At 62.7% G+C, this 24,288-nt stretch overlaps 2 protein-coding genes across 4 annotated transcripts; both read left to right on the top strand.

Moving 5' to 3' along the window:
* ZFTRAF1 (zinc finger TRAF-type containing 1) lies at positions 1-6,909 on the top strand. Its single transcript, XM_072851763.1, has 4 exons — positions 1-374; positions 3,902-4,140; positions 4,822-5,033; positions 6,234-6,909. The coding sequence occupies exons 1-4, from the start codon at positions 45-47 to the stop codon at positions 6,623-6,625; spliced, it is 1,173 nt and encodes a 390-aa protein (XP_072707864.1). The 5' UTR covers positions 1-44; the 3' UTR covers positions 6,626-6,909.
* A 7,951-nt stretch (positions 6,910-14,860) lies between these two features.
* Positions 14,861-24,278, top strand: TONSL (tonsoku like, DNA repair protein). Of its 3 annotated transcripts, XM_072851756.1 has the most exons (25): positions 14,861-14,915; positions 15,298-15,393; positions 15,501-15,643; positions 15,720-15,912; positions 16,017-16,146; positions 16,231-16,402; positions 16,506-16,620; positions 16,801-16,946; positions 17,021-17,173; positions 17,975-18,100; positions 18,666-18,849; positions 18,924-18,988; positions 19,476-19,565; positions 19,676-19,748; positions 19,861-20,024; positions 20,130-20,256; positions 20,347-21,055; positions 21,184-21,334; positions 21,425-21,503; positions 22,122-22,420; positions 23,048-23,189; positions 23,263-23,435; positions 23,520-23,593; positions 23,817-23,950; positions 24,020-24,278. In XM_072851756.1, the coding sequence occupies exons 1-25, from the start codon at positions 14,885-14,887 to the stop codon at positions 24,211-24,213; spliced, it is 3,963 nt and encodes a 1,320-aa protein (XP_072707857.1). In that variant the 5' UTR covers positions 14,861-14,884; the 3' UTR covers positions 24,214-24,278. The 3 variants fall into 3 exon arrangements, with proteins under 3 accessions (XP_072707857.1, XP_072707858.1, XP_072707859.1); XM_072851757.1 differs by lacking the exon at positions 23,520-23,593; XM_072851758.1 differs by lacking the exons at positions 23,263-23,435; positions 23,520-23,593.
* Positions 24,279-24,288: the final 10 nt, after the last annotated feature.

The raw sequence follows: 24,288 nt of genomic DNA, 5'->3' as shown, positions 1-24,288 counted from the left end.
GATGGCGGCGGCGGCGGTGGCGGGGTGAGGCGGCGGCGGCGGCGATGATGTCCGGGGCGGAGGATCGTGAGGCCGGCGGGGGCCCGGCCGCTCCCTCCGCCCCCTCCGCGGCCCTCCCCGGCCCCGCGGCGGCGGCGGGCGGCCCGGGCGAGGCGGGCGGTGCCGAGGAGGCGGGTTCGCTGCTCGGTGGGGCCCGGCCTCACGGTGAGGCGGGCGCCGATCCCGACGCGCCGCCCAAGAAACGATTGAGGGCGGCGGGAACGGGGGCGGCTGGGCCCGAGGGGGCGGCGGGCAGCGTGAAGCTGGAGGAGCGGCTCTACTCCGTGCTGTGCTGCACCGTCTGCCTCGACCTGCCCAAGGCCTCGGTCTACCAGGTACGGCCGGGCCCCGGGGCCTCCCCGGTGGCCACCGACCTCCCCCCTCGGGGCCTCCCTGTCCCCTCAGTGGCCACCGGCACCCTCCTTGTCGTCCCCATCCCTCTCTCCGTGTGTGTCCCCCAGTCAGTGACACCCCCCGGGGCCTCCTTGTGTCGTGTGTCGTGTCCCCCCCCCCCAGGGCTCCGTGTCCCCCTCCCGCTGTCACCGACACCCCCCGCACCCTCTTGTGTCCCTGTCCCCGTGCCCCCCCCAATCAACCACAGCCCCCCGGGGCCTCTGTGTCCCCTACACCGGGCACCGACACCTCCCCCCCCCGCCGCCACTGGCACCCATCAGGGCCCCCCTGTGTGACCCCCCACCCCCTTCTCTCCCAGATCCCCCCCTCAGGGCCCTGCACCCACATTTGTGTCCCCCCCAGCCCCCGTCACCCTCAGCCCTGTGGGGGCACTGGACCCCTGTCCCCCGTCCCCAAACCAGGGGGACCCCTGCCGGGGCACTGACCCCCCTCTCCCCCCAACCAGGGGACCCCCACCAGTCCCTGTCACCCCGTGGCCTCGGGGACTGCCCCTCCCCAGTCCCCGTGGGCACCCACCCTGCGGGGGCTCCCCCTGCCACCCCCCACCGCCATTCACGAGGGGTTCAGGTGCTCTCCCCCACCCTGCTTGGGAGCTTTAGGGTCCCCTCCCCTTTAGGGACCCCAGGGTCCCCCAGGCACCCACCCCTGAGGGCCTCCGGACCCCCTTACCCCCCCCCCAGCATCCTGACCTCCCCCAGGAACCTCAGCACCCACCGCTCGCCCTCCCCACCCCATAGCCCCTCCCCACTCACCCCGAGGGGGGGCTGGGTTCAGTGTCGTCCCCCCCCCCCCCCCTTTATCCCAGTTTGTGCCACACCGGGGGGTTCCCCTGCCCAGGCCGGGAGCGGGACGGGCATCGCCGGCGCTCACCCGAGCGGAGCCGGCGGTTACGTAAAGGTGCCGGCATGTTTCCCTCCGGCCAGCATCCATTTCGCGGCACGCGGACCCGCCGGCAGCCCCACGGTGACGGCAGAGCCGCCAGCACGGCCGCTGGGTGCTTGACCGCCGGCGTGCCGGTTGGCAGTCGGTTGCGGTGGCGACAGAGCCTGGACGCAAAGGTCATCCCCTCGGTGATCTTACACTTTGCTGGTCACATACTAAGAATATCCGGCATCGGCGCGGCCGGTGACGGTGGCGGCAGAGCCGGGGGGGGGGACGCACGCTCCCCCCACCTCGTTTGGGGGGTTCATTTTGGGGAGGGGGGTGCTGTACGACGGCCACTGGCTCGGCGAGGGGGGGATCCCCTCGGCGGTGACGATTAAAAGCATTAAAACCTCGCCGGAGCCACGCCCGGTGAGAGATCCCCGCTGATCCGGTGCCAACGCTTGCCAAACCGGCTCCGCGTGCTGGGCAGGGGGGGCTGCGTCCTTCGTCACGGCCTCCTCTTCCTCCTCGCTCCTGCGGTCACTCGTCCCCCTGTTTAATTATTTATGACGAGGGATGTAATTAAAACCGGGAGCGACCGCGGTGTCGGCCGGTGGCGTGGCCGTGCCGGCGCCTTCCCACCGTCGGGTGGGTTCGTCAGGGCCGAAGCGCTAACGAGCGGCTGTAATTACACGCTCGCGCCGCGGAGGAGCCGCCGTCACCGCCGCGGTTGTGGGAGCGCTCAGCCGGCTTTCGCCTCTTGTTTTGGCTGGCTTGCCGGTATTTTTAGCACGGCAGCGGCGAGGCCCCGCGGGGGAAAGCCGGCGGCTCACCGGGACCGTGCCGAGCCTAAACCGTGAGGGATTTTGAGTCGGACGCGCGCCTGCGCTCATCCCGAAGCCATCGCGGGTATTTCGGAGCCGGGACCCTCATCTGGTAACCGTGCTTCGGCAGCATCGCGGCGGGGACGGTTTAACGCCCGGCTGCCGCGCTCCGGGCCCGGCAGGAGGGAAAATCCGAAACCTTTTGGAGGCAGAACAATGGATGTCCTGGGTAAGCAGATCGGCGCTAATCCCGGCAGCAGGGTCAGGCCTTTCCCATCCCAGCGGAGGATTAAAGCTTTTCCCGGCGCTCCTGGGGAGATGTTTACCGAGCTCCCGGCCATCCCGCCGGCAGGAATCTCGCTGGAATTTGGGGGGTGAGCCCCTGCGACAGGCTGGACCCCGCTGCGGTGGCCCGGCCGGGCCGGGAAGCTGCCGGCTCTGCCCTCGCTGGTCACGGAGTTTGTCCTGGAGGTGACGGCGTTGCAGCCCTCCCGCCGGATTCGAGGGAAGGATTTTCACCGCGGGAGCCCGAAGCCGCCGGCGGGAGCTTTCCCGTCCCTTGGGAGCAGCCGCGTGTCCCTTGAACGATCCCTGCCGTCGCCGGAGATGAGGGAGGACGCGTCCGGCCCGGATGCCATCTGCCTCCTGAGCAGCTCCGGCAGCTCCCGACGGATTCGGTGGTACCTTCGCCCGCTCCGCCGGGCGTTCTACAGGCGATGCCTTTGCCCCGGCACCCGCAGCCATGAAGACGGCTTCTCCCCCCCCCATCACCGGCCCATCGCCTTCGGCAAACTCCGGAAATCCGGCGCTGGCTCTCTGCTCTTTCCCTCTGGTTTTCGGGGCGGATGGAGGAGACCGGATTGGGATCGCTCCGGTGCCGCTCGCTTTGGACAGGGGCTGCCACGAAGCGTCTCGGTCCCGTGTTTCACCTGGCACGGCTCGGCAGCCGGCGTAAACGCATCTTAAACTGATTTTTTTTTTGCCCGAAAAACAGAGATTTAGGGGTTTTATTTTGATGCACAGAGAGAATTCCGAGTGAGCGCCTCTGCGTGCTGGAAGGAGAGGGTGATTCCGGCAATCCGGGGTGCAGCCGGCACGCGGATCCTCTCTTGCCGCCCCGTATCAAAATGTGAATAACTTGGAATAAAAGCCGTTTATTGGGTTATTTCGATCACCCTGTTGAAGCCCGGCAGCCCGGCCGCGCTCTCCCTCGGGAAGCGGGATGCCGTGTTTGGCTCCGGAGCTCATCCCCGGCACACGGGTGCCGAGTCGGACTCGGAGACCCCAGGCCCATCCCGGCGATCCGAGCCCTCGGAGCCGGTTGCCGTCGCTTTGCCGGTGGGTTCGGCTGCGCCGGAGGGGTCTTTTCCCCTCTCTCTCGGGGGCTTTGTGCCGATCCCGCTGGTTTAACCGGAGCGGGGGGGTCTCGACTCCTCCAAAGCCGGCGGTGCTAACCTGGCAGCCGGGGAACGTTCCGGCCTTCGGGATCCCACGGAGCTGGGGGACACAGGGAGCGGGGGGAAGCTTTTTCCTCCCCCGTTTTGGTGTAGTTCCCTGCGGCGGGAGGGCTCCGTTCCCCTCTCCCCGGCTGTTTTTTGGTTATCCCGAGTCCCGTGGTTTTTTGGGAGGAGCGGGAAAGCCAAAGCGCCTTTCTCCGGCGCCGATGAGTCCGAATTCACTTCGTTTGCCTTTCGCCCGACTCTTGTTTCCCCCGCGCCGGATCCGGCAAGAGTCTGATGCTTTATTTCCCTCTCCCGCAGTGCACCAACGGCCACCTGATGTGCGCCGGCTGCTTCATCCACCTCCTGGCAGACGCTCGGCTGAAGGAGGAACAGGCCACTTGCCCGAATTGCCGGTGCGAGATCAGTAAGAGCCTGTGCTGCCGAAACCTGGCCGTGGAAAAAGCCGTCAGCGAGCTGCCCTCCGAGTGCGGCTTCTGCATGCAGCAGTTCCCCCGATCCCTCCTGGAGCGGCACCAGAAAGAGGAGTGCCAGGACAGGTAAAGAGCTTCCCTTCCCTTCGGCGGGGTGCCGGCTTTGCCGGCGTGGCTCGTGGTGCTCCGCCGGCCCGGCACAGAGACACGCGGGGTTTGGGAAACCTCGCTGCCCGGAGAGGGGTGTCGCGGTGAAGCCGGGGCTCGCACAGCGGTGAGCCCCCGCAGTCGGGGTGCCGTGGGCAGGAGGGTTTCTCCAGCGTGCCCACGCTGCCGGAGCCGGCTCCGGTGAAGCCGTCGGGGCTCGGCGGTGCCCTGTGCCCCCTCCAGCCCCCGGCACGGGGTGGTCCGGCCCCAAAACACCGGCTGGGTCCCACCTCCCTTGGGGGATGACGGTTTGAGGGGAGGACGCGGCGCCGCTTCGGCGTGCGGCAGAGCCCCCCCTCCCTCCCTCCTTGCCGGCGTGCTTGTGCCGCCGTGCCCGGTCGGCAGCTGCCGGTGTCCTGCTGGTTTTCCACCGGGTGTGAAAACGGCTCTCCCAGATTTACCGGTCTTGCTCCCGTCTCACCCGGGGCTGCCGGCTCCGAATTCACCCGGACGAGGCGGGCGGTGGCAGGTCTCTGCACCTCGCCGCCCTTCCCGGTGCCGGCACAGCCGGATCCGCCTGGTTTTGCGCCTGTTATCCCGATCCGGGGAATATTCACGCAATATTCACCATTATTTTCTTCCCCCCTCCGCCTCGCCCAGGGTGACCCAGTGCAAATACAAGCGGATCGGGTGCCCGTGGCAGGGTCCTTACCACGAGCTGACGGTGCACGAAGCCGAATGCACCCACCCCACCAAAACCGGCAACGAGCTGATGGAGATTTTAGACGAAATGGACCAAACACGGAAAAAAGAAATGCAGCTTTATAACAGCATCTTCAGCCTGCTCAGCTTCGAGAAGATCGGCTACACAGGTAACGGCTCGCAGTGGCGGCTTCCCCGGGCCCTTCTGCTGCGTCTCCTCGGGCGCCGACGCCGTTTCCGCGCTGCCGAAACCCGCTTTTCTCTCGCGCGGCGATCCGAGTCGGTAGCGGCAAAGGGTTTTGCCGAGCGCGCGGTGGCGTTTCGGCTCGAGCCGCCGTCCTCGACCGCGAGCCAAGGGAGAGTTTTGAAACCAAAACGGTAAATGCCGTTCCCCGTCATGGTTTATCGAGTTCCGGAGAAGCACCGGTGACGCGTCACCCTCCCCTCGCCGTTCTTGCTTTACCGAGGGGTTTTACCGAACCCCTCTCCCCGCCTGCCGGAAAGCTGCCGGTGCCGCGGCGGTTGCGTTTGCAGAGCGGGACTCGGGCGATAACGGGTTTGAAAAGCCGCGGAAGCAGGTAAGCTGGATCTTTGCTTGGTACGCCGGTATTAAAACCGGGGCTAGAACCGCCGCCTAAGACCGGTTTTTACTTCCAACGCCGGGAGGCGAGTTCACCGGAGAGGGAAACGCCGGATTGGGGCTGGAGGGGGAAGGGTTTTCCCCTCGGCGCGGGCAGAGACTCGCTCTCTCTCCTGGAAGCGCCGACACCGTGAGCGCCCAGCTCCTCCCTAAACCCCCACGCCGGTGCCTTCACCAGCGCCGAGCCGGCAGCGTTTTGGTGCCGGGAGCCTCCGGGCCGTGTCACTGGTGTCTGTGCCCCGCGGTGACGCTTTACCGCGCTGCCTCGCTCGCCGGTTTGTACGCCTAACCCCAATAAATTACGCCTTGCCACCCGAACCGTATCCTGTCTGTCTGTCCTGCTGCGCCGTCGGATGCTGGGAAAACCTTTCGGCAGCCGGTTGTGGTTGCCGGCACGCTGTCGGATGCCGGTAAAGCCTTTTGGTGGCCGGGAGCTGCCCCTCTCGTCGCCGTCTCCTGGTGCCGAACGGCCGTAGGCGGGTCGCGTCCCGCGCCGGCTCGTTAGGTTTAATTGCGGATATCGGGTCGCGGTTTCGCTTCCGGCGCTGGGTTGAGCGGAGACGGCGGCGAGGAGGAGCCACCGGTCGGCGGCACCGAAGGATGGCGATGCGGGGCGGTTCCTGCCCGATCCCGATATCCCCATTTTTTTTTTTATTATTTTTTTTTTTGCGTGTGTGTTTTTTGTGTGTTTCTTTTGTTTTCGTTTGCGTTGTTGTTTTTTTTTTTCCAGAGGTCCAGTTCCGCCCTTACCGCACCGACGACTTCATCACCCGGCTGTACTACGAGACGCCGCGCCTGACCGTCCTCAACCAAACCTGGGTGCTGAAGGCGCGGGTGAACGACTCGGAGCGGAACCCCAACCTCTCCTGCAAACGTACCCTCTCCTTCCAACTGATCCTGAAAAGCAAAATCAATTCCCCCATGGAGTGCTCCTTCCTCCTGCTGGAGGGGCCCTACGACGACGTCAAGATCCACCCCGTCATCTACCACTTCGTCTTCAGCAACGAGAACAACGAGACGGATTACATGGCGCTGCCCATCGTCGATTCGGTGGAGTGTAACAAACTCCTGGCGGCCAAAAACATCAACCTGCGGCTTTTTATATTTCAAATCCAAAAATAAGACTCCGGGGAGGGGAGGAGAGAAGAAAAAAAAAAAAAAAAAAATCCTCACCCCCCCGCCCCCCCGCCTCATCTCCCCCGTCGGACCCTCGCCGCCGGCGTTGCGCCGAAACCTGTTTTAAAGCAAAAAAAAAAACAACCAAAAAACCAACAACAACCCCCCCCCCCCCCACGACCGACCGACCCCCGCACCGACGAATATCGAGCTCGAGCTGCATGCCTCCGCCGCGGCGTGGTGATGGGCGGTGGGGGCTCCTCGCCGGCGGCACCGGGGTGGGCGGGGGTTTGGGGTACGGGGAGGGGGTGTGATTTTGGGGAGCCTTCTGTACAGCGGGTGCGCCGGCTGTTTTACTCTTAGAATAAAGGAAAAGGGGAATTTTCCAAATTCTTTGGGGGGTTTTTGCACCTCGGCGCCGGTTTTGCATCCAACCGGCCCCGCGCCGGCTCCCCGGGTGAGCCCGCCCTCTGCCCGGGCTGCTGCCAGAATTTCAGGGGGTGGGGGGGTTACCAAAACTGGAGGGGCTCGGGGTTTTTTTACCAAAATTTGAGGGGCTCGGGGGTTTTTTTAACCAAAATTTGAGGAGCTCGGGGGTTTTTCTTACCAAAATTTGAGGAGCTCGGGGTTTTTTTTAACCAAAATTTGAGGAGCTCGGGGTTTTTTTTACCAAAATTTGAGGGGCTCGGGGTTTTTTAACCAAAATTTGAGGGGTTCGGGGGTTTTTTTAACCAAAATTTGAGGAGCTCGGGGTTTTTTTACCAAAATTTGAGGGGCTCGGGGTTTTCTTACCAAAATTTGAGGGGTTCGGGGTTTTTTTAACCAAAATTTGAGGAGCTCGGGGTTTTTCTTACCAAAATTTGAGGGGCTCGGGGATTTTTCTTACCAAAATTTGAGGGGTTTGGGTGTCCTCTTACCAAAACTGGAGGGGCTCGGGGTTTATTTTACCAAAACTGGAGGGGCTCGGGGTTTATTTTACCAAAACTGGAGGGGCTCGGGGTTTTTTTACCAAAATTTGAGGGGCTCGGGGTTTTTTACCAAAATTTGAGGAGCTCGGGGGTTTTTTTAACCAAAATTTGAGGAGCTCGGGGTTTTTTTTACCAAAATTTGAGGGGTTTGGGGTTTTTCTTACCAAAATTTGAGGGGCTCGGGGTTTTTTTACCAAAATTTGAGGAGCTCGGGTTTTTTTTTTACCAAAATTTGAGGGGTTCGGGGGGTTTTTCTTTACCAAAATTTGAGGGGCTCGGGGGTTTTTCTTACCAAAATTTGAGGGGCTCGGGGGGTTTTTTACCAAAATTTGAGGGGCTCGGGGCTTTTTTTACCAAAATTTGAGGGGCTTGGGGTTTTTACCAAAATTTGAGGTGTTTGGGGTTTTTCTTACGAAAATTTGAGGGGTTTGGGTTTTTTTCTTACCAAAACTTGAGGGGTTTGGGGTTTTTCTTTACCAAAATTTGAGGGGCTCGGGGGTTTTTTTACCAAAATTTGAGGGGCTCGGGGGTTTTTTTACCAAAATTTGAGGGGCTCGGGGGTTTTTCTTACCAAAATTTGAGGGGCTCGGGGGTTTTTCTTACGAAAATTTGAGGGGTTTGGGTTTTTTTCTTACCAAAACTTGAGGGGTTCGGGGTTTTTCTTAACAAAATTTGAGAGGCTCGGGGGTTATTTTACCAAAATTTGAGGGGCTCGGGAGTTTTTTAACCAAAACTTGAGGGATTTGGGAGTTTTTCTTACCAAAACTTGAGGCGTTCACTGTTTTTCTTACCAAAACTTGAGGGGTTCAGGTTTTTTTTTACCAAAACTTGAGGGGTTTGTTTTTTTTTAATTTTACCAAAACTTGAGGCGTTCGGGGATTTTCTTACCAAAACTTGAGGGGCTCAGGGTTTTTCTTACGAAAACTTGAGGGGCTCAGGGGTTCTTTTCACCAAAATTTGAGGGGGTTGTGGGGTTTTTTTCCCAAAATTTGAGGGGGTGGTGGTGCGGTTTTTTCCCCAAATTTGAGGGGTTTGGGGTTTTTTTTCCCAAAATTTGAGGGACTGGGGCATTTTTTACCAATATTTGAGGAGTTTGGGGGTTTTTTTCCCAAAATTTGAGGGGCTGGGGGATTTTTTACCAAAATTTGAGGGGTTCAGGGGTTTTTTAAACCAAAATGAGGGGTTTGTAGTTTTCTAACCAAAATTTGAGGGGGTTTGGGGATTTTTTACCAAAATTTGAGGGATTTGGGGGTTTTCTTGTTGTACCAAAATTTGAGGGGCTTGGGGTTGTTTTTTTTACCAAAATTTGCGGGGTTTGTGGTTTTCTAACCAAAATTTGAGCCATTTGGGGGAAATTTTTTTACCAGAATTTGAGAGGTTTGAGGGATTTCTTACCAAAATTTGAGGGATTTGGGGTTTTTTTGTTGTACCAAAACTTGAGGGGCTCGGGGGTTCTATTTACCAAAATTTGAGGGAGTTGTGGGTTTTTTTACCAAAATTTGAGGGAGTTGGGGGATTTTTTTACCGAAACTTATGGGGTTCATTTTTTTTTTTTTAACCAAAATGAGGGGTTTGTAGTTTTCTAACCAAAATTTGAGGGGATTGGGGTTTTTCTACCAAAATTTGAGGGGGTTGGGGTTTTTTTGCCAGTATTTGAGGGGCTTGGGGGTTTTTTTACCAAAATCTGAGGGGTTCTGTTTTTTTTTTAACCAAAATTTGAGGGGTTTTTGGTTTTCTAACCAAAGTTTGAGGGGCTTGGGGGATTTTTAACCAAAGTTTGAGGGGTTTGGGGGTTCGTTTTACCCAAATTTGAGGGGGTTTGGGGATTTTTTTACCAAAATTTGAGGGGTTTGGGGTGTTTTTTTGTTGTACCAAAATTTGAGGGGCTTGGGGGGATTTTTTTTACCGAAATTTGAGGGCTTTAAGTTTGTTTTTTTTTTTACCAAAATTTGAGGGTTTCAGGGGTTTTTCTAAACAAAACTTGAGGGGTTTGTGGTTTTCTAACCAAAACTTGAGCCATTTGGGGGATTTTTTTTACCAAAATTTGAGAGGTTTGGGGGATTTTTTACCAAAATTTCAGGGGTTTGGAGGGGTTTTTTAAACCAAAATCTGAGGTTTGGGGTTTTTACCAAAATTTGAGTTGTTGTTTACCAAAATTCGAGAGGTTTGGGGTTTCATTTTATGAAAATTTGAGGTTTGTGGCTTTTTTTACAAAAATTTTAGGTTTGTGAGGGTTTTTTTACCAAAATGTGAGGGGGGTTTTAACCAAAATTTGAGGTTTGGGGGATTTTTAACCCAAATTTGACTGGTGTGTGTTGCTTGGGGTTTTTTACCAAACTTTGAGTGTGTGTGGGGGGGGGGGTACCAAAATTTGAGAGGTTTGGGGGTGTTGGTTTTTTACCAAAATTTGAATTGTGGGTGCATTTTTAACCCACATTTGAGGTTTTAGGGGTTTTTTTTTACCAAAGTTCGAGGCATTTTGTGTTTTGTTTTGGTTTTTTTACCAAAATTTGAGGCGTTTGGGGTTTTTTTACCAAAATTTGAGGCGTTTTGGGGGGTTTTTTACCAAAAATTTGAGGCGTTTGGGGTTTTTTTACCAAAATTTGAATTGTGCGTGCATTTTTAACCCACATTTGAGGTTTGAGGCTTTTTTTTTTACCAAAGTTCGAGGCGTTTTGTGTTTTGGTTTTGGTTTTTTTACCAAAATTTGAGGCGTTTGGGGTTTTTTTTACCAAAATTTGAATTGTGGGTGCATTTTTAACCCAAATTTGAGGTTTGAGGCTTTTTTTTTTACCAAAGTTCGAGGTGTTTTGTGTTTTGGTTTTGGGTTTTTTTTATCAAAATTTGAGGCGTTTGGGGGTTTTTTTATCAAAATTTGAGGCGTTTGGGGTTTTTTTTTACCAAAATTTGAGGCGTTTTGGGGTTTTTTTACCAAAATTTGAATTGTGGGTGCATTTTTAACCCAAATTTGAGGTTTGAGGCTTTTTTTTTTACCAAAGTTCGAGGTGTTTTGTGTTTTGGTTTTGTTTTTTTTTTTACCAAAATTTGAGGTGTTTGGGGTTTTTTTTACCAAAATTTGAGGCGTTTTGGGGTTTTTTAACAAAAATTTGAGGCGTTTTGGGGTTTTTTAACCAAAATTTGAATTGTGGGTGCATTTTTAACCCACATTTGAGGTTTGAGGTTTTTTTTTTTTACCAAAGTTTGAGGCGTTTTGTGTTTTGGGGGTTTTTTTACCAAAATTTGAGGCGGTTTGGGGTTTTTTTAACCAAAATTTGAGGCGTTTGGGGGTTTTTTTTACCAAAATTTGAGGCGTTTGGGGGTTTTTTAACAAAAATTTGAATTGTGGGTGCATTTTTAACCCACATTTGAGGTTTGAGGCTTTTTTGTTTTTCACCAGAGTTCGAGGCGTTTTGTATTTTGGTTTTTGGGGGTTTTTTGTTGTTGGGTTTTTTTTACCAAAATTTGAGGCATTTGGGGTTTTTTTTACCAAAATTTGAGGCTGCTTTTTTACCAAATCTGAGGGGTTTATATTTTTTTTACCCCCGTCGAGGCCCCTCTGGCCCCCGCGGGCCCCTGCTCCGCCCGGCCGCGCTCCCCTCCTGTGGCCTGGACCCATCTTGGGGCGGGAATAATTAAATGGACTGAAGTAATTAATTAAAGGGGGGAGGGGCTGCCCTGGCCGGCGGTGACCAGTGACGGGCGGGGGGGCAACTGGGGGCACTGGGGGCACTGGGCTGGGAGTTACTGGGGAGACTGGGGGCACTGGGCTGGGAGTTACTGGGCAAACTGGGAGGCACTAGGCTGGGGATTACTGGGGATACTGGGAGACTCTGGACTGGGTGTACGGGGGATACTGGGAGCACTGGGCTGGGGGTTACTGGGGATACTGGGAGGCACTGGGCTGGGAATTACTGGGCAAACTGGGAGGCACTGGGCTGGGTGTAAGGGGGAGACTGGGGGCACTGGGCTGGGAGTTACTGGGCAAACTGGGAGGCACTGGGCTGGGTGTAAGGGGGAGACTGGGGGCACTGGGCTGGGGGTTACTGGGGACACTGGGGGCACTGGGCTGGGAGTTACTGGGCAAACTGGGAGGCACTGGGCTGGGTGTAAGGGGGAGACTGGGGGCACTGGGCTGGGGGTTACTGGGGATACTGAGGGCACTGGGCTGGGAGTTACTGGGCAAACTGGGAGGCACTGGGCTGAGGATTACTGGGGATACTGGGAGACTCTGGACTGGGTGTAAGGGGAGACTGGGGGCACTGGGCTGGGGGTTACTGGGGATACTGGGGGCACTGGGCTGGGAGTTACTGGGCAAACTGGGAGGCACGGGGCTGGGGATTACTGGGGATACTGTGGGCACTGGGCTGGGAGTTACTGGGCAAACTGGGAGGCACTGGGCTGGGTGTAAGGGGGATACTGGGGCCACTGGGCTGGGGGTTACTGGGGATACTGGGGGCACTGGGCTGGGAGTTACTGGGCAAACTGGGAGGCACTGGGCTGGGTGTAAGGGGGATACTGGGGGCACTGCGCTGGGGGTTACTGGGGATACTGGGAGACTCTGGACTGGGTGTATGTGGGATACTGGGGGCACTGGGCTGGGGGTTACTGGGGATACTGGGGGCACTGGGCTGGGAGTTACTGGGCAAACTGGGAGGCACTGGGCTGGGGATTACTGGGATACTGGGAGACTCTGGACTGGGTGTATGTGGGATACTGGGAGCACTGGGCTGGGAGTTACTGGGCAAACTGGGAGGCACTGGGCTGGGTGTAAGGGGGATACTGGGGGCACTGGGCTGGGAATTACTGGGGATACTGGGAGGCACTGGGCTGGGTGTAAGGGGGATTACTGGGGCCACTGGGCTGGGGATTACTGGGGGCACTGGGCTGGGAGTTACTGGGCAAACTGGGAGGCACTGGGCTGGGTGTAAGGGGGAGACTTGGGGCACTGGGCTGGGGATTACTGGGGATACTGGGGGCACTGGGCTGGGTGTAAGGGGGATACTGGGGCCATTGGGCTGGGGATTACTGGGGATACTGGGGGCACTGGGCTGGGAGTTACTGGGCAAACTGGGAAGCACTGGGCTGGGGATTACTGGGGATTACTGGGGCCACCGGGCTGGGGATTACTGGGGATACTGGGAGACTCTGGACTGGGTGTATGTGGGATACTGGGAGCACTGGGCTATGGGTTACTGGGGATACTGGGGGCACTGGGCTGGGAGTTACTGGGCAAACTGGGAGGCACTGGGTTGGGTGTAAGGGGGATACTGGGGACACTGGGCTGGGGATTACTGGGGATACTGGGAGACTCTAGACTGGGTGTAAGGGGGATACTGGGAGCACTGGGCTGGGGATTACTGGGGCACTGGGCTGGGAGTTACTGGGCAAACTGGGAGGCACTGGGCTGGGTGTAAGGGGGATACTGGGGCCATTGGGCTGGGGATTACTGGGGATACTGGGGGCACTGGGCTGGGAGTTACTGGGCAAACTGGGAGGCACTGGGCTGGGTGTAAGGGGAGACTGGGAGGCACTGGGCTGGGGGTTACTGGGGAAACTGGGAAGCACTGGGCTTGGTGTATGGGGTTACTGGGAGGCAGTGGTCTGGGGGTTACTGGGGATGCTGGGAGACTCTGTGCTGGGTGTAAAGGGGCAAACTGGGAGGCACTGGTCTGGGTCTAAGGGGGATACTGGGATCACTGGGCTGGGGGTTACTGGGGATACTGGGGGGTTTTGGAGGGTAACTGGAGAAACTGGGTAGCCCTGGGCTGTGGGGCTGTATGCAGGGGGTACTGGGAGGCACTGGGCGGGGGATACTGGGAGCCACTGAGGCACACTGGGGGTACTGGGAGCACCAGTGGGGCTGAACTGCGATGTCAGACTGGGGGTACTGGGAGCACTGGGCTGCGTGGTGGCAGGGCTGGGATGGGGGGGCACTGGGAGTACTGGGGGGGGCACTGGCCTGAGCGTGGCAGGGGATACTGGGGAGACACTGGAGGCTACTGGATTATACTGGGAGCACTGGGGCCACTGGGCTGAGGGTACTGGGGAGCACTGGGAGCCACATGAGGTTACTGGAGTGTACTGGGAGCACTGGGGCCACTGGATTGGGGCCACTGCGAGGCACTGGAGGCTACTGGGGAGCACTGGGAGGCACTGGAGGCTACTGGATTGTACTGGGAAGTACTGGGAGCACTGGGGCCACTGGTCTGGGGGGTACTGGGGAGCACTGGAGGCGGCTACTGGAGTGTACTGGGACCACTGGGGCCATTGGGCTGTGAGGTAATGGAGTGCACTGGGAGCTACTGGAGTGTACTGGGAGCACTGGGGGTACTGGGCTGAACTGGGAGGCACTGGAGGTTACTGGAGTGTACTGGGAGCACTGGGGCCACTGGATTTGGGGTACTGGGAGGCTACTGGAGGCTACTGGAGTGTACTGGGAGCACTGGGGAACCACTGGGGGGTACTGGGAGCACTGAGACCACTGGGCTGGGGCTACTGGGGAGCACTGGAGGCCACATGAGGTTACTGGATTGTACTGGGAGCACTGGGGCCACTGGGTTGGGAGTCACTGGAGGCTACTGGAGTGTATTGGGAGTGCTGGGGGATACTGGGGAGCACTGGGAGGCACTGGAGGCTACTGGAGTGGACTGGGGGTTACTGGGGAGCACTGGAAGCCACATGAGATTACTGGAGTGTACTGGGAGCACTGTGGCCACTGGATTGGGGCTACTGGGGAGCACTGGGAGGCACTGGAGTGTACTGGGAGCACTGGGGTCACTAGGCTGTGGGGTACTGGGGAGCACTGGGAGGCAAGGGAGGCTACTGGAGTGTACTGGGAGCACTGTGGCCACTGGTCTGGGAGCACTGGGAGGCACTGGAGGCTACTGGAGTGTACTGGGAGCACTGTGGCCACTGGTCTGGGGGTACTGGGGCGCACTGGGAGCTACTGGGCCCCAGTAGGCAGTGACTGGGAGCACTGGGCACAGTCGCCAGCGGAGTCGGGGCCGCCACGCCTCCCGGCATCCCCCGCGGCGGGGCCGCCACACCTCCCGGCATCCCCCGCGGCAGTCCCGCCACGCCTCCCGGCATCCCCCGCGGCCGGGCGCGGGACACTCCTGAGGCGCTAGTCCCCGCCCCGCTGTGGAGGGGCGGGTTCTACTCCTGCGCGCCGACCAATGGGAGCGCCCACCTCCCTCCCTTCCCCGCGCGGATTGGCGCAGAGGGGCCGAGCGGCGGCCAATAGCGGGGGCGGGGCGGGGCGGGCGGCCTTCGGCGGGTTCGGCGGCGGCGGCGGGGGATGAGCGCGGAGCGGGCGCGGGAGATCCGCCGTGAGTCGGGGCCTACACGGGCCCCCCCCGGGCCCCCGGAGCCTTCCCCGGGCCCCCTCGGCGCGGCACCCCCCGAACCCCCCCAGTCCCGGCTTCCCCCGGGCCTCCCCAGGCGGCCCCTCCGCCCCCTCACCCCCCGCCCCCGGTTTCCCTCGCCCCTTTCCCCTCGGTGCTCGCCCCCTCCCCGTGTCACTCGCCCCGGGCCCCCTTTACCCCCTTGTCCGTGTGTCTCCCCCCCTCCCGAGCTCCTCAACCCCGCCCCGGGTCCCTCGGGCTTCCCCACCCGTGAGGGGGGGACACACACCGGGCTCAGGCCCCGGCTGCGTGGGCACAGGCTGGTTTGGGGGTCCCCGGCCTGACCCCCCCTCCCCGCACCCCCCAGAGCTGCAGAAGGCGAAGGAGAAGGCCCAGCGCAGCGGGAGCCTGGTGGAAGAGGCCGCGGTTTGTAACCAGCTCGGGGAGATTTTGGCCAGCCATGGTACGTCCCCGGGGCGCCGCTGGGCTCCGCTTTGCACCCCCACAATCGGGGGGGGCTCCTGGCCTTCCCTTAGGGTACGTAGGAAGCCTCCCCTCGGTCACCGGCAGGACGCTACGAGGAGGCTCTGGAGGAGCACCGGCAGGAGCTGCGGTTGCTGGAGGGAGCCGGGGACAGCATCGGCTGCGCCGTGGCTCACCGCAAGATCGGCGAGCGCCTGGCCGAGCTGGAGAGCTACGAGGCGGCGCTGAAGGTGGGGGTTCTCATTCTTGGGGGGGGCACCCGGGGGAGGCAGGGGGGGGTCCTCACTCTTCTCCCCGTCTCCGCAGCACCAACGGCAGCACCTGGAGCTGGCCCGGTCGCTCTCGGATGACACGGAACAACAACGAGCCTGGGCCACCATCGGGCGGACGTATATGTTCATCGCCGACAGCCGCTCGCCGGGGGACGCGGTGCCGGCGCTGCGCGAGGCCGAACGAGCTTTCCATACCAGTTTGGCCGTCGTGGAGGAGAAACTGGAAGGTGAAGCCGCGCCGGGTGACCTCCGAGGGACGTCCCGGCCCCGGCGAGGTCCCTCGGTCCCCGGGGAGCTTCGCCAGCTCCCAGAACCGGCGTTTTTTCACCAGGAGCCGTGCCGAAGCGGGAGCTGACGGAGATGAGGACGCGGCTCTACCTTAATTTGGGTTTGGTTTACGACAGCCTGAAGGAACCGGCCAAATGCGACCACTACATCAAGAAAAGCATTTTCCTTTCCGAGTAAGGACGGGCAGAGCAGGCAGGAGCCGCCCGGCAGCGGGTTTAGGGGGCAAATCCGGCAGCGGCGGCGGTTCCGTTTTACAGGCAGGGACGGCTCGACGAAGATCTTTACCGCGCTTACTTCAACCTGGGGAACATCCACCTGCGGGAGGGCGAGCACTCGGGGGCCCTGCGCTGCCTGGCCCGGGCGCGCGATTGCGCCCGGAGGATGAAGGAGAAGGCGATGGAGAGCGAATGCTGCAGCAGCACGGCCCAGGTGGGTGCTGGCAGGGTGGGGGGGGGGTGGCTCGGGACCCCCTCCCCGCGCTCCCTCAGGGTTTGGGGGCTTTTTCTGACGGGCGTCCCCCGCCGTCGCCCAGGTCCTGTTGAGTTTGGGTGACTTTGCGGCCGCCAAGCGCTCGCTGAAGCAAGCCTACGTGCTGGGCTCGCGGCAACCCTGGCAGCGCGACCTCATCCGCTCCAACCTCCGCTACGGTGAGCCGGTGACGGCGTCCCCAGGGGCGGGAAAATGTCCCCAGGGGCGGGAAAATGTCCCCAGGAGGAGACAGGGCCGGGAGGACAGGCACAGCTCACCGGGTGACGCTTGAGGGGACGCTGAGCCCCGCTGGGGTGGCCCCGGGGGTCCCCGGCGTGCCCTGATGGCCACCCCCGTAGCCACCAAGGTGACGCGGCTGCAGGAGGCTCTGGAGGAGGCAGCGGCCGGTGACCCGCCGGCCGCCCTGGCCCTCTGCGAGCAGCTCGGGGACACCTTCTCCAAGCACGGGGACTACGGCCGCGCCGTGGAGTACTACCAGAGGCAGGTGAGCGGGGCCGGGGAGGGGTTTGGGGGGGGTCCCGGGGAGTCGTCCCCGCTGACGGGGGGTCCCCGGGGCAGCTGAGCTTCGCCCAGGCGCTGCGGAGGCCGCCGGGGGAGCTGGCCGTCATCCACGTCTCGCTGGCCACCACCTTCGGGGACCTGAAGGACCACGCGCGAGCCGTCCACCATTACCGGCAGGAGCTGGCCCTGCACCGGGGCAACGCGCTGGAGGTGAGCTGGGGCCTGGGGGGTTCCCGGGGTCCCTGGGGGTTCCGGGGGCCCCTGAGGTGCTTCCTGGGTCCCTGGGGGTGCTCCTGGGGTCCTTGAGGGAATTCTTGGGTCCCTGGGGGGTTCTTGGGGTCCTTGAGGGAATCCCCGGCTCCCTGGGGGGTTCCTTGGGTCACTGGGGAGTTCATGGGGTCCCTAAGGGGGCTCATCAGGTCCTGGGGGGGTTCCTTGGGTCACTGGGGGCTCATCAGGTTCCTGGGGGTTCCCTGTGTCCCTGGGGGGTTCCTTGGGTTCTTGAGGGAGTCCCTGGGTCCCTGGGGGCTCATCGGGGCCCTGGGGGTTCCTGGGGTCCCTGAGGTTCTCCCTGGGTCCCTGGGGGCTCATCAGGTCCCTGGGGGTGCTCCTGGGGTCCTTGAGGGAATTCCTGGGTCCCTGGGGGTTCCTGGGGTCCCTGAGGTGCTCCCTGGGGGCTCATCGGGTCCCTGGGGGGTTCCTGGAGTCCCGGGGGGCTCATTGGGTCCTTGAGGGAGTCCCCGGGTCCCTGGGGGGGGTCCTGGGGTCCCTGGGGGGCTCATCAGGTCCCTGGGGGGCTCCCCGGGTCCCTCGGAAGTGGAGGGGGGCCTCAGCGAGGCTGGCCCCAGTCGGGGTGGGAGGCGACGAGGGCCCGGTGGATTTGGGGACCCGTGGGTGGAGTGGCCCTGGCCCCCTGGGGAGGGTGCGGGGCTGGGGGTGCCCCCCGGGGGGGGTCCGTGGCTCGGCGTGGGACCCCCCCAGGGCCGGGCGCTGACTCCCGGCGGTGCCCAGGAGGGGAAGACGTGGCTGAACGTGGCGCTGGCCATGGAGGAGGCGGGCGAGCCCCCCGCCGAGCTGCGCTCCTGCCTCCAAACCGCGCTGGAGCGAGCGGAGGCGGCCGGAGACCCCCGGCTGCAGGTGAGGGGGGGCAGGGACCCCCCGGTGTCCCCCTGGTGTCCCCTCTGCGCTCCGGGGACTGACCTTCCTCCTTCTCTTTGTCCTCCTTTTCCTTCCTCCTTCCTCCTCCTTTTCCTTCCTCCTCCTTTTCCTTCCTCCTCCTTTTCCTTCCTCCTCCTTTTCCTTCCTCCTCCTTTTCCTTCCTCCTCCTTTTCCTTCCTCCTCCTTTTCCTTCCTCCTCCTTTTCCTTCCTCCTCCTTTTCCTTCCTCCTCCTTTTCCTTCCTCCTCCTTTTCCTTCCTCCTCCTTTTCCTTTTCCTTCCTCCTCCTTTTCCTTTTCCTTCCTCCTTCTTTTCCTTTGTCTTCCTCCTTCTTTTCCTTTGTCTTCCTCCTTCTTTTCCTTTGTCTTCCTCCTTCTTTTCCTTTGTCTTCCTTCCTCGTCTTCCTCCTTCCTCGTCTTCCTCCTTCCTCGTCTTCCTCCTTCCTCGTCTTCCTCCTTCCTCGTCTTCCTCCTTCCTCGTCTTCCTCCTTCCTCGTCTTCCTCCTTCCTCGTCTTCCTCCTTCTTTCTCTGCCTCTTCCTCCTCAGCGGCAGATCCTGCGGCACCTCCGCTCGCTGCAGCTGCGGGACGGCGACGCCGAGGCTGCCGCCGGCACCGCGGCCCGGCTGGTGGGGCTGGGGGGCTCTGGCGAGGAGGAGGAGGAGGAGGAGGAGGAAGAACCGGAGAGCAGCGAGGCTCAGGATGAGAGCGAGCTGGAGCTGTCGGAGAGCGGTGAGGGCTCGGGGGGCTGGGGGGTCCCCTCGCTCACAGGGGGTCCTCACTCATGGGGCGGGGGTCTCTTCCAGAGGAAGAGGAAGATGAACTCGACGGCTACAGCAAGAGCGTGCCCGGGCGCCGGCGGATCAGCAAGGTGAGAGGCCGGGTGTCCCCCCGACAGCCCCCCAAAGAGGGGTGGGGGGTCTCCCCCTTCCCCCGACAGCCCCCAAAGAGGGGTGGGGGGTCTCCCCCCTTTCCTCTGACACCCCCAAAGAGGGGTGGGGGGTCTCCCCCCTTCTCCCTGGCACCCCCAAAAAGGGGTGGAGGAGTCTCCTCTCTGACACCCCCAAAGAAGGGTGGGAGGGGGTCTCCTCCTTCTCTCTGACACCCCCAAAAAGGGGTGGGGGGTCTCCCCCTTCCCCCGACAGCCCCCAAAGAGGGGTGGGAGGGTCTCCTCCATCTCCCCGACACCCCCAAAAAGGGGTGGGGGGGTCTTCTCCTTCTTCTTGACACCCCCAAAGAGGGGTGGGGGGTCTCCCCCTTCCCCTGACACCCCCAAAGAGGGGTGGGGGATCCCCCGGGTGCTGGGGTGCATCCCTGGGGGGTCCCCACCATCCCCCCTCTTTTCCCCGTGCCGGCAGTGGAACCGCCGGAACGAGCGGGGCGAGACCCCCCTGCACCGCGCCTGCATCGAGGGCGACCTGCGCCGCGTCCAGCTCTTCCTCAAGCAGGTGGGCGAGGGCACCGGGGAGGGGGCACCCACGGGCAGTTTTGGGGGGGCACGGGGGTCCCCACGGCCCCTCGCTGACCGTGTGTGTGTGTGTCCCCCCCTCTTTTCTAGGGGCACCCCCTGAACCCCCGCGATTACTGCGGCTGGACCCCACTGCACGAAGCCTGCAACCACGGGCACCTGGGTGAGTGGGGGGGGCGGGCAGAGCCCCTCCCCCCCAAAAAAATGGGCAGAGCCCCCCCAAAAGTGGGCAGAGCCCCCCCTCGCCCCCACCGCCACCCTCTCCTGTCCCCCAGAGATCGTCCGGCTGCTGCTGGATCGGGGAGCGGCGCTGGACGACCCCGGGGGGCCGGGCTGCGAGGGCATCACCCCCCTGCACGACGCCCTCAGCTGCGGCCATTTCGAGGTGGCCGAGCTGCTGGTGCGGCGAGGAGCGTCGGTGACGGCCAGGAACGCCAGGGTGAGGCGCGGGGGACGGCGAGGGGACACCGGGGACCGGTCGCGGCGGGAGGGGGGACGGGACGATGACTGGTGTGTGTCCGTGTCCCCCCGCCCCGTCTCGTAGGGCCTGACGCCGCTGGGGACACTGGAGGAGTGGGTGAGCACCTACAGCAAGGAGCTGGACCAGGAGACGCGGCAGCGGTGCCGGGCGGCCGAGCGCCTGCTCAAGGAGACGGCGGCGGCGGGACGAGGTGGGACGCGGTAACGCCGGCGCCCCGTTCCCCGCCGTTTTTGCGGGGCGCCGGGGTGGGCTGAGGGTGCCGGTGTCGCGTCCCCCGCAGCCCCGCCGCAGCTCTGCCAGGACTCGCCGCTGTTCGACGCCGAGCTGAGCGAGCGCCAAACCCCGCAGCCGCGCTCCCCGCTGGCGGCGGAGCCGGAGGACGGTGACATGTCACCGCTGAGGCCGGTGAAGAAGCGGCAGCGGGTGCCGGGGCTCGGCAGGCGCGAGGGAGCGGGGCCGGAGCTGGAGCCGGACGAGTACGAAGCCGCCATCCGGGGCCTCGGCAGCGCCAAATCCCTTCTCGGCGGCAGCTCCACGACGGCGTGCCGGCAACCGGCGCCGCGGCCGGCTCTCATCCCGGCTGAGCAGTACCTGGAAGAGGAGGACTGGCTGGAAGACGACCTGGGGGGGTCTTGGGGGGGCCGTAAGCGGCCACGCCAGGAACCCCAGGAACCGGTGACCGCTTTGGGGGACAGCACAGGGCCGGAGAGCGACGGCGGGGGTCCCGCTCCGGCCCGGCACCAGCCACGGCGTCGCCGGAGCGTGCAGAGCCGGCTCACCCGCCTGGTGGAGAAGATTCCGGCGGGGCGCTCCCGGGAACGCCGAACCCCCGAGGCGGCCGGGACCCCCCTCCCTGCCGAGGCTGAAGAGGAGGGGAGCCCCCCCTGCCTGCCCGCGCCCCTGCCCGCGCCGCTGCCCGCGCCGCTGCCCACTCTCCGCGTGCGGGTCCGGGTCCAGGACAACGTCTTCCTCATCCCCGTCCCCCAAAGGTGAGAGCTTTGTCCCCCCACTTTGGGACAACCCCCCACCCCACCCCCACCCACCACGTCCCCTTCGAGACCCCCGTGCCGGGCGGCAGCGCTGACCGGTGACCCCGCCGGTGCCGCCGTCGCGGCAGCGAGAGCCGTGCCGTGGGCTGGCTGGCGGAGCGAGCGGCCGAGCGGTATTACCAAACCTGCGGGCTGCTGCCGCGGCTCACCCTCAAGAAGGAGGGGGCCCTCCTGGCCCCCCAGGACCCGGTGGGGGACGTCCTGCAGAGCAACGAGGAGGTGAGCCCCGAGCCCGGACCCCCGGCCCGTGCCGGGCAGCGGCTGCCGGCGAAGGCGGCAGTGCCGTCGGTGACGGTTCTGGCGTTGCAGGTGCTGGCGGAGGTGCAGTGCTGGGATCTGCCGCCCCTGGCCGAGCGCTACCGCAGGGCGTGCCAGAGCCTGGCGGTGGGTAAGGACCCCCGTCCCCTCCCCGTCCCCTGTGCCAGCCCCTTGGGGACCGACCCCCTGAGGGACAGGGACAGGGGAGTCCTGTGCCTGGGGGACCCCTTGTCCCCTCCCCAGCTGTGGCCAAAGACCCCTGTCCCCTCCCTGTCCCCTCCGCCAGCCCCTTGGGGACCGATCCTCCTGAGGGACAGGGACGTCCTGTGCCTGGGGGACCCTTTGTCCCCTCCCCAGTTATGGGCAAGGACCCCTGTCCCCTCCCTGTCCCCTCCCTGTCCCCTCCCTGTCCCCTCCCTGTCCCCTGTGCCACCCCCTTGGGGACCGACCCCCTGAGGGACAGGGGAGTCCTGTGCCTGGGGGACCCCTTGTCCCCTCCCCAGTTATGGGCAAGGACCCCTGTCCCCTCCCTGTCCCCTCCCTGTCCCCTTGGGGACCGTCCCCACCGAGGGACAGAGCCGGGGGAATGCGTGTCCCCGCCAGCGCGGGGCCACCACCGGGACTAGGGGGTCCCCAAGGCAGCCCGGGGCTCCCCAGGGCTGGGGAGAGCCCCTAGGGAGGGGGGGGCGGGTGGTCCCCAGGGCCACCAAAGGCCACCAACGGCCACCAACACCGTCTCTCCCGGCAGAGCCTCACCCGCTGCTGCTGAAGGTGACGGAGCTGCAGGAGCAGAGCCCGGGGCTGGGGGTCGGGGGGGGCCTGGCCCTGCGCCCCCCCCACCTCCCCCCGCTCCTGCGGGCCCTCAAGCTGCAGGCGCCGCTGCGGCAACTCCGCCTGCGCGGCTGCGGGCTGCCCGACGCCGCGGCCGCCGACCTGCTGGCCACGCTGGCCACCCTGCCTGCCCTCACCCTCCTCGACCTGGCCGGGAACCGCCTCGGCGCCCAGGGACTGCGCCAGCTCCGGCCCCGGCACCCCGGCACCTTCCAGGTAGGGCCGGGGGACGCGGCAGCGGGACCCCGGCCCCGGCCCCAGGGGAGCGGCAGCCCCGGTGCTGGCTTTGCCCGGCTGAGCGGGGCGTCGCGGTGGGGGGTGCCCAGCCGCTCCCCCCAAACCTCTCCGTCGTCCCGCAAACCTCTCCGTCGTCCCCTAACCTGTCCCCAAACCCCTTCTTTGTCCCCCAAACCCCTTCTTTGTCCCCCAAACCCCTTCTTTGTCCCCCAAACCCCTTCTTTGTCCTCTAAACCTTGTGGCTGTGCCCTAAACCTCTTCTTTGTCCCTTAAACCTGTCCTCAAACCTCTCCGTTGTCCCCTAAACCTCATGCCTGTCCTTTAAATCTCTTGTTCATTCCTTAAACCTGTCCCCAAATCTCTCCTTTGTCCCCTAAACCTCTCGTTTGTTCCTTAAACCTGTCCCCTAAACCTCTTTTTTGTCCCCTAAACCTCATGCCTGCCCCCTAAACCTCTCCTTCATCCCTTAAACTGTCCCTTAAACTGTCCCCTAAACCTCCCTTTTGTCCCTTAAACCTCTCCTTTGTCCCCTAAACCTCTCCTTTGTCCCCCAAACCTTGGGTCTGTCCCCCAAACCCCTCGTCCCCCCCTCGCCCGTCCCGGCAGAGCCTGGAGGAGCTGGACCTGAGCCTGAACCCCCTGGGCGACGCCGGCTGCCGGCCCCTGGCCCTGCTGCTGGAGTCCTGCCCGGCGCTCACCACGCTGCGGCTGCAGGCCTGCGGCTTCACCGACGCCTTCACCCTCGCGGGTAAGCGGCCGCGGCACCGCGCCGGCAGCGCCGGGCACCGGGCAGCTCTAACCGCGCCGGCGTTTGCTCCTAGGAGCCGCGCGGCTGCAGACTTTGGTCCTGTCCTGCAACGCCCTGGGGTCGGCGGGGCTGGAGCGGCTCCTCGGCAGCCTGCCGTGCCGCAGCCTCGGCCGGCTGGAGCTGGGCTCCGTCACCGGGCCGGGACCCCAGCCCCTCACCGGGACCCTCGGCAGGTACCTGGCGCAGGTGAGAGCGGCCCCCGAGGGGACGCGGGGTGGGGGACGCCGCGCTCCCCGGGGTTGTGCCAATACCGGCGTGCCCTTCCCGCAGGAGGGCTGCGCTCTGAGCCACCTCACGCTCTCCGGGAACCGCCTGGGGGACGGTGACGTCCTGGAGGTGGCCAGGTGAGGGGACGACGAGGGGAACCTTGGGGACCTTGGGGGGTGACGGATGGGGAGGAAGGGCGGCGCCGGCGTCAGGATCCTCACCCTCCGCCTCCCGACGGAGACCCCGCGCCGGCTCCGGCACGGGAGCACGGCCCGGGGACGCAGGGGACACCTTTGGGGACAAGGAGACCCCCCTCGGGGACAAGGGGGGGACTCCCTCACCATCTCCCCCCACCCATAGGTGCCTCCCCGCTTGCCTGGCTCTGGTTTCCCTGGATTTCTCAGCCAATCCCGGGATCGGCGCCGCGGGGCTGCGGACGCTGCTCTCCGCCCTGGAAGAGCGGAGCCAGGGGCTCCAGTTCCTCAGCCTGGCAGGTACGGCAACGGCGCGGGCAACGGTGCGGGCGAGCCCCTGGGGAGCTAATGGTAGCCCCTTCCTCCCAGGCTGCTCCGTGGAGGGTCCGTTGGACGACACGACTTGGGCCAGAACCGCCGGCAACATCCGGGATCTCCGGCTCTGCGGTCGGCGCATCAGCCGGAGCGACCAGCGAGACGCCGGCACAGCCTGGCGCAGTCCTGCCGGCACGGCACTCGGCGCCGTCACGCGGCACCGGAAGCTCTTCTGTAAGAGACTCTAAAGCACCGGCATCGCCGGCGTCCTGCGATTTTAACCGGCACAACCATTACACACCGTATTTATGAACGTGGCTGCT

This window comes from Ciconia boyciana, chromosome 2 (assembly GCF_034638445.1).
Source record: "Ciconia boyciana chromosome 2, ASM3463844v1, whole genome shotgun sequence".
NCBI lineage: Eukaryota > Metazoa > Chordata > Aves > Ciconiiformes > Ciconiidae > Ciconia > Ciconia boyciana.
The sequence above is the reverse complement of the archived record's forward strand: the minus strand, read 5'-3'. Positions and strand labels throughout refer to the sequence as shown.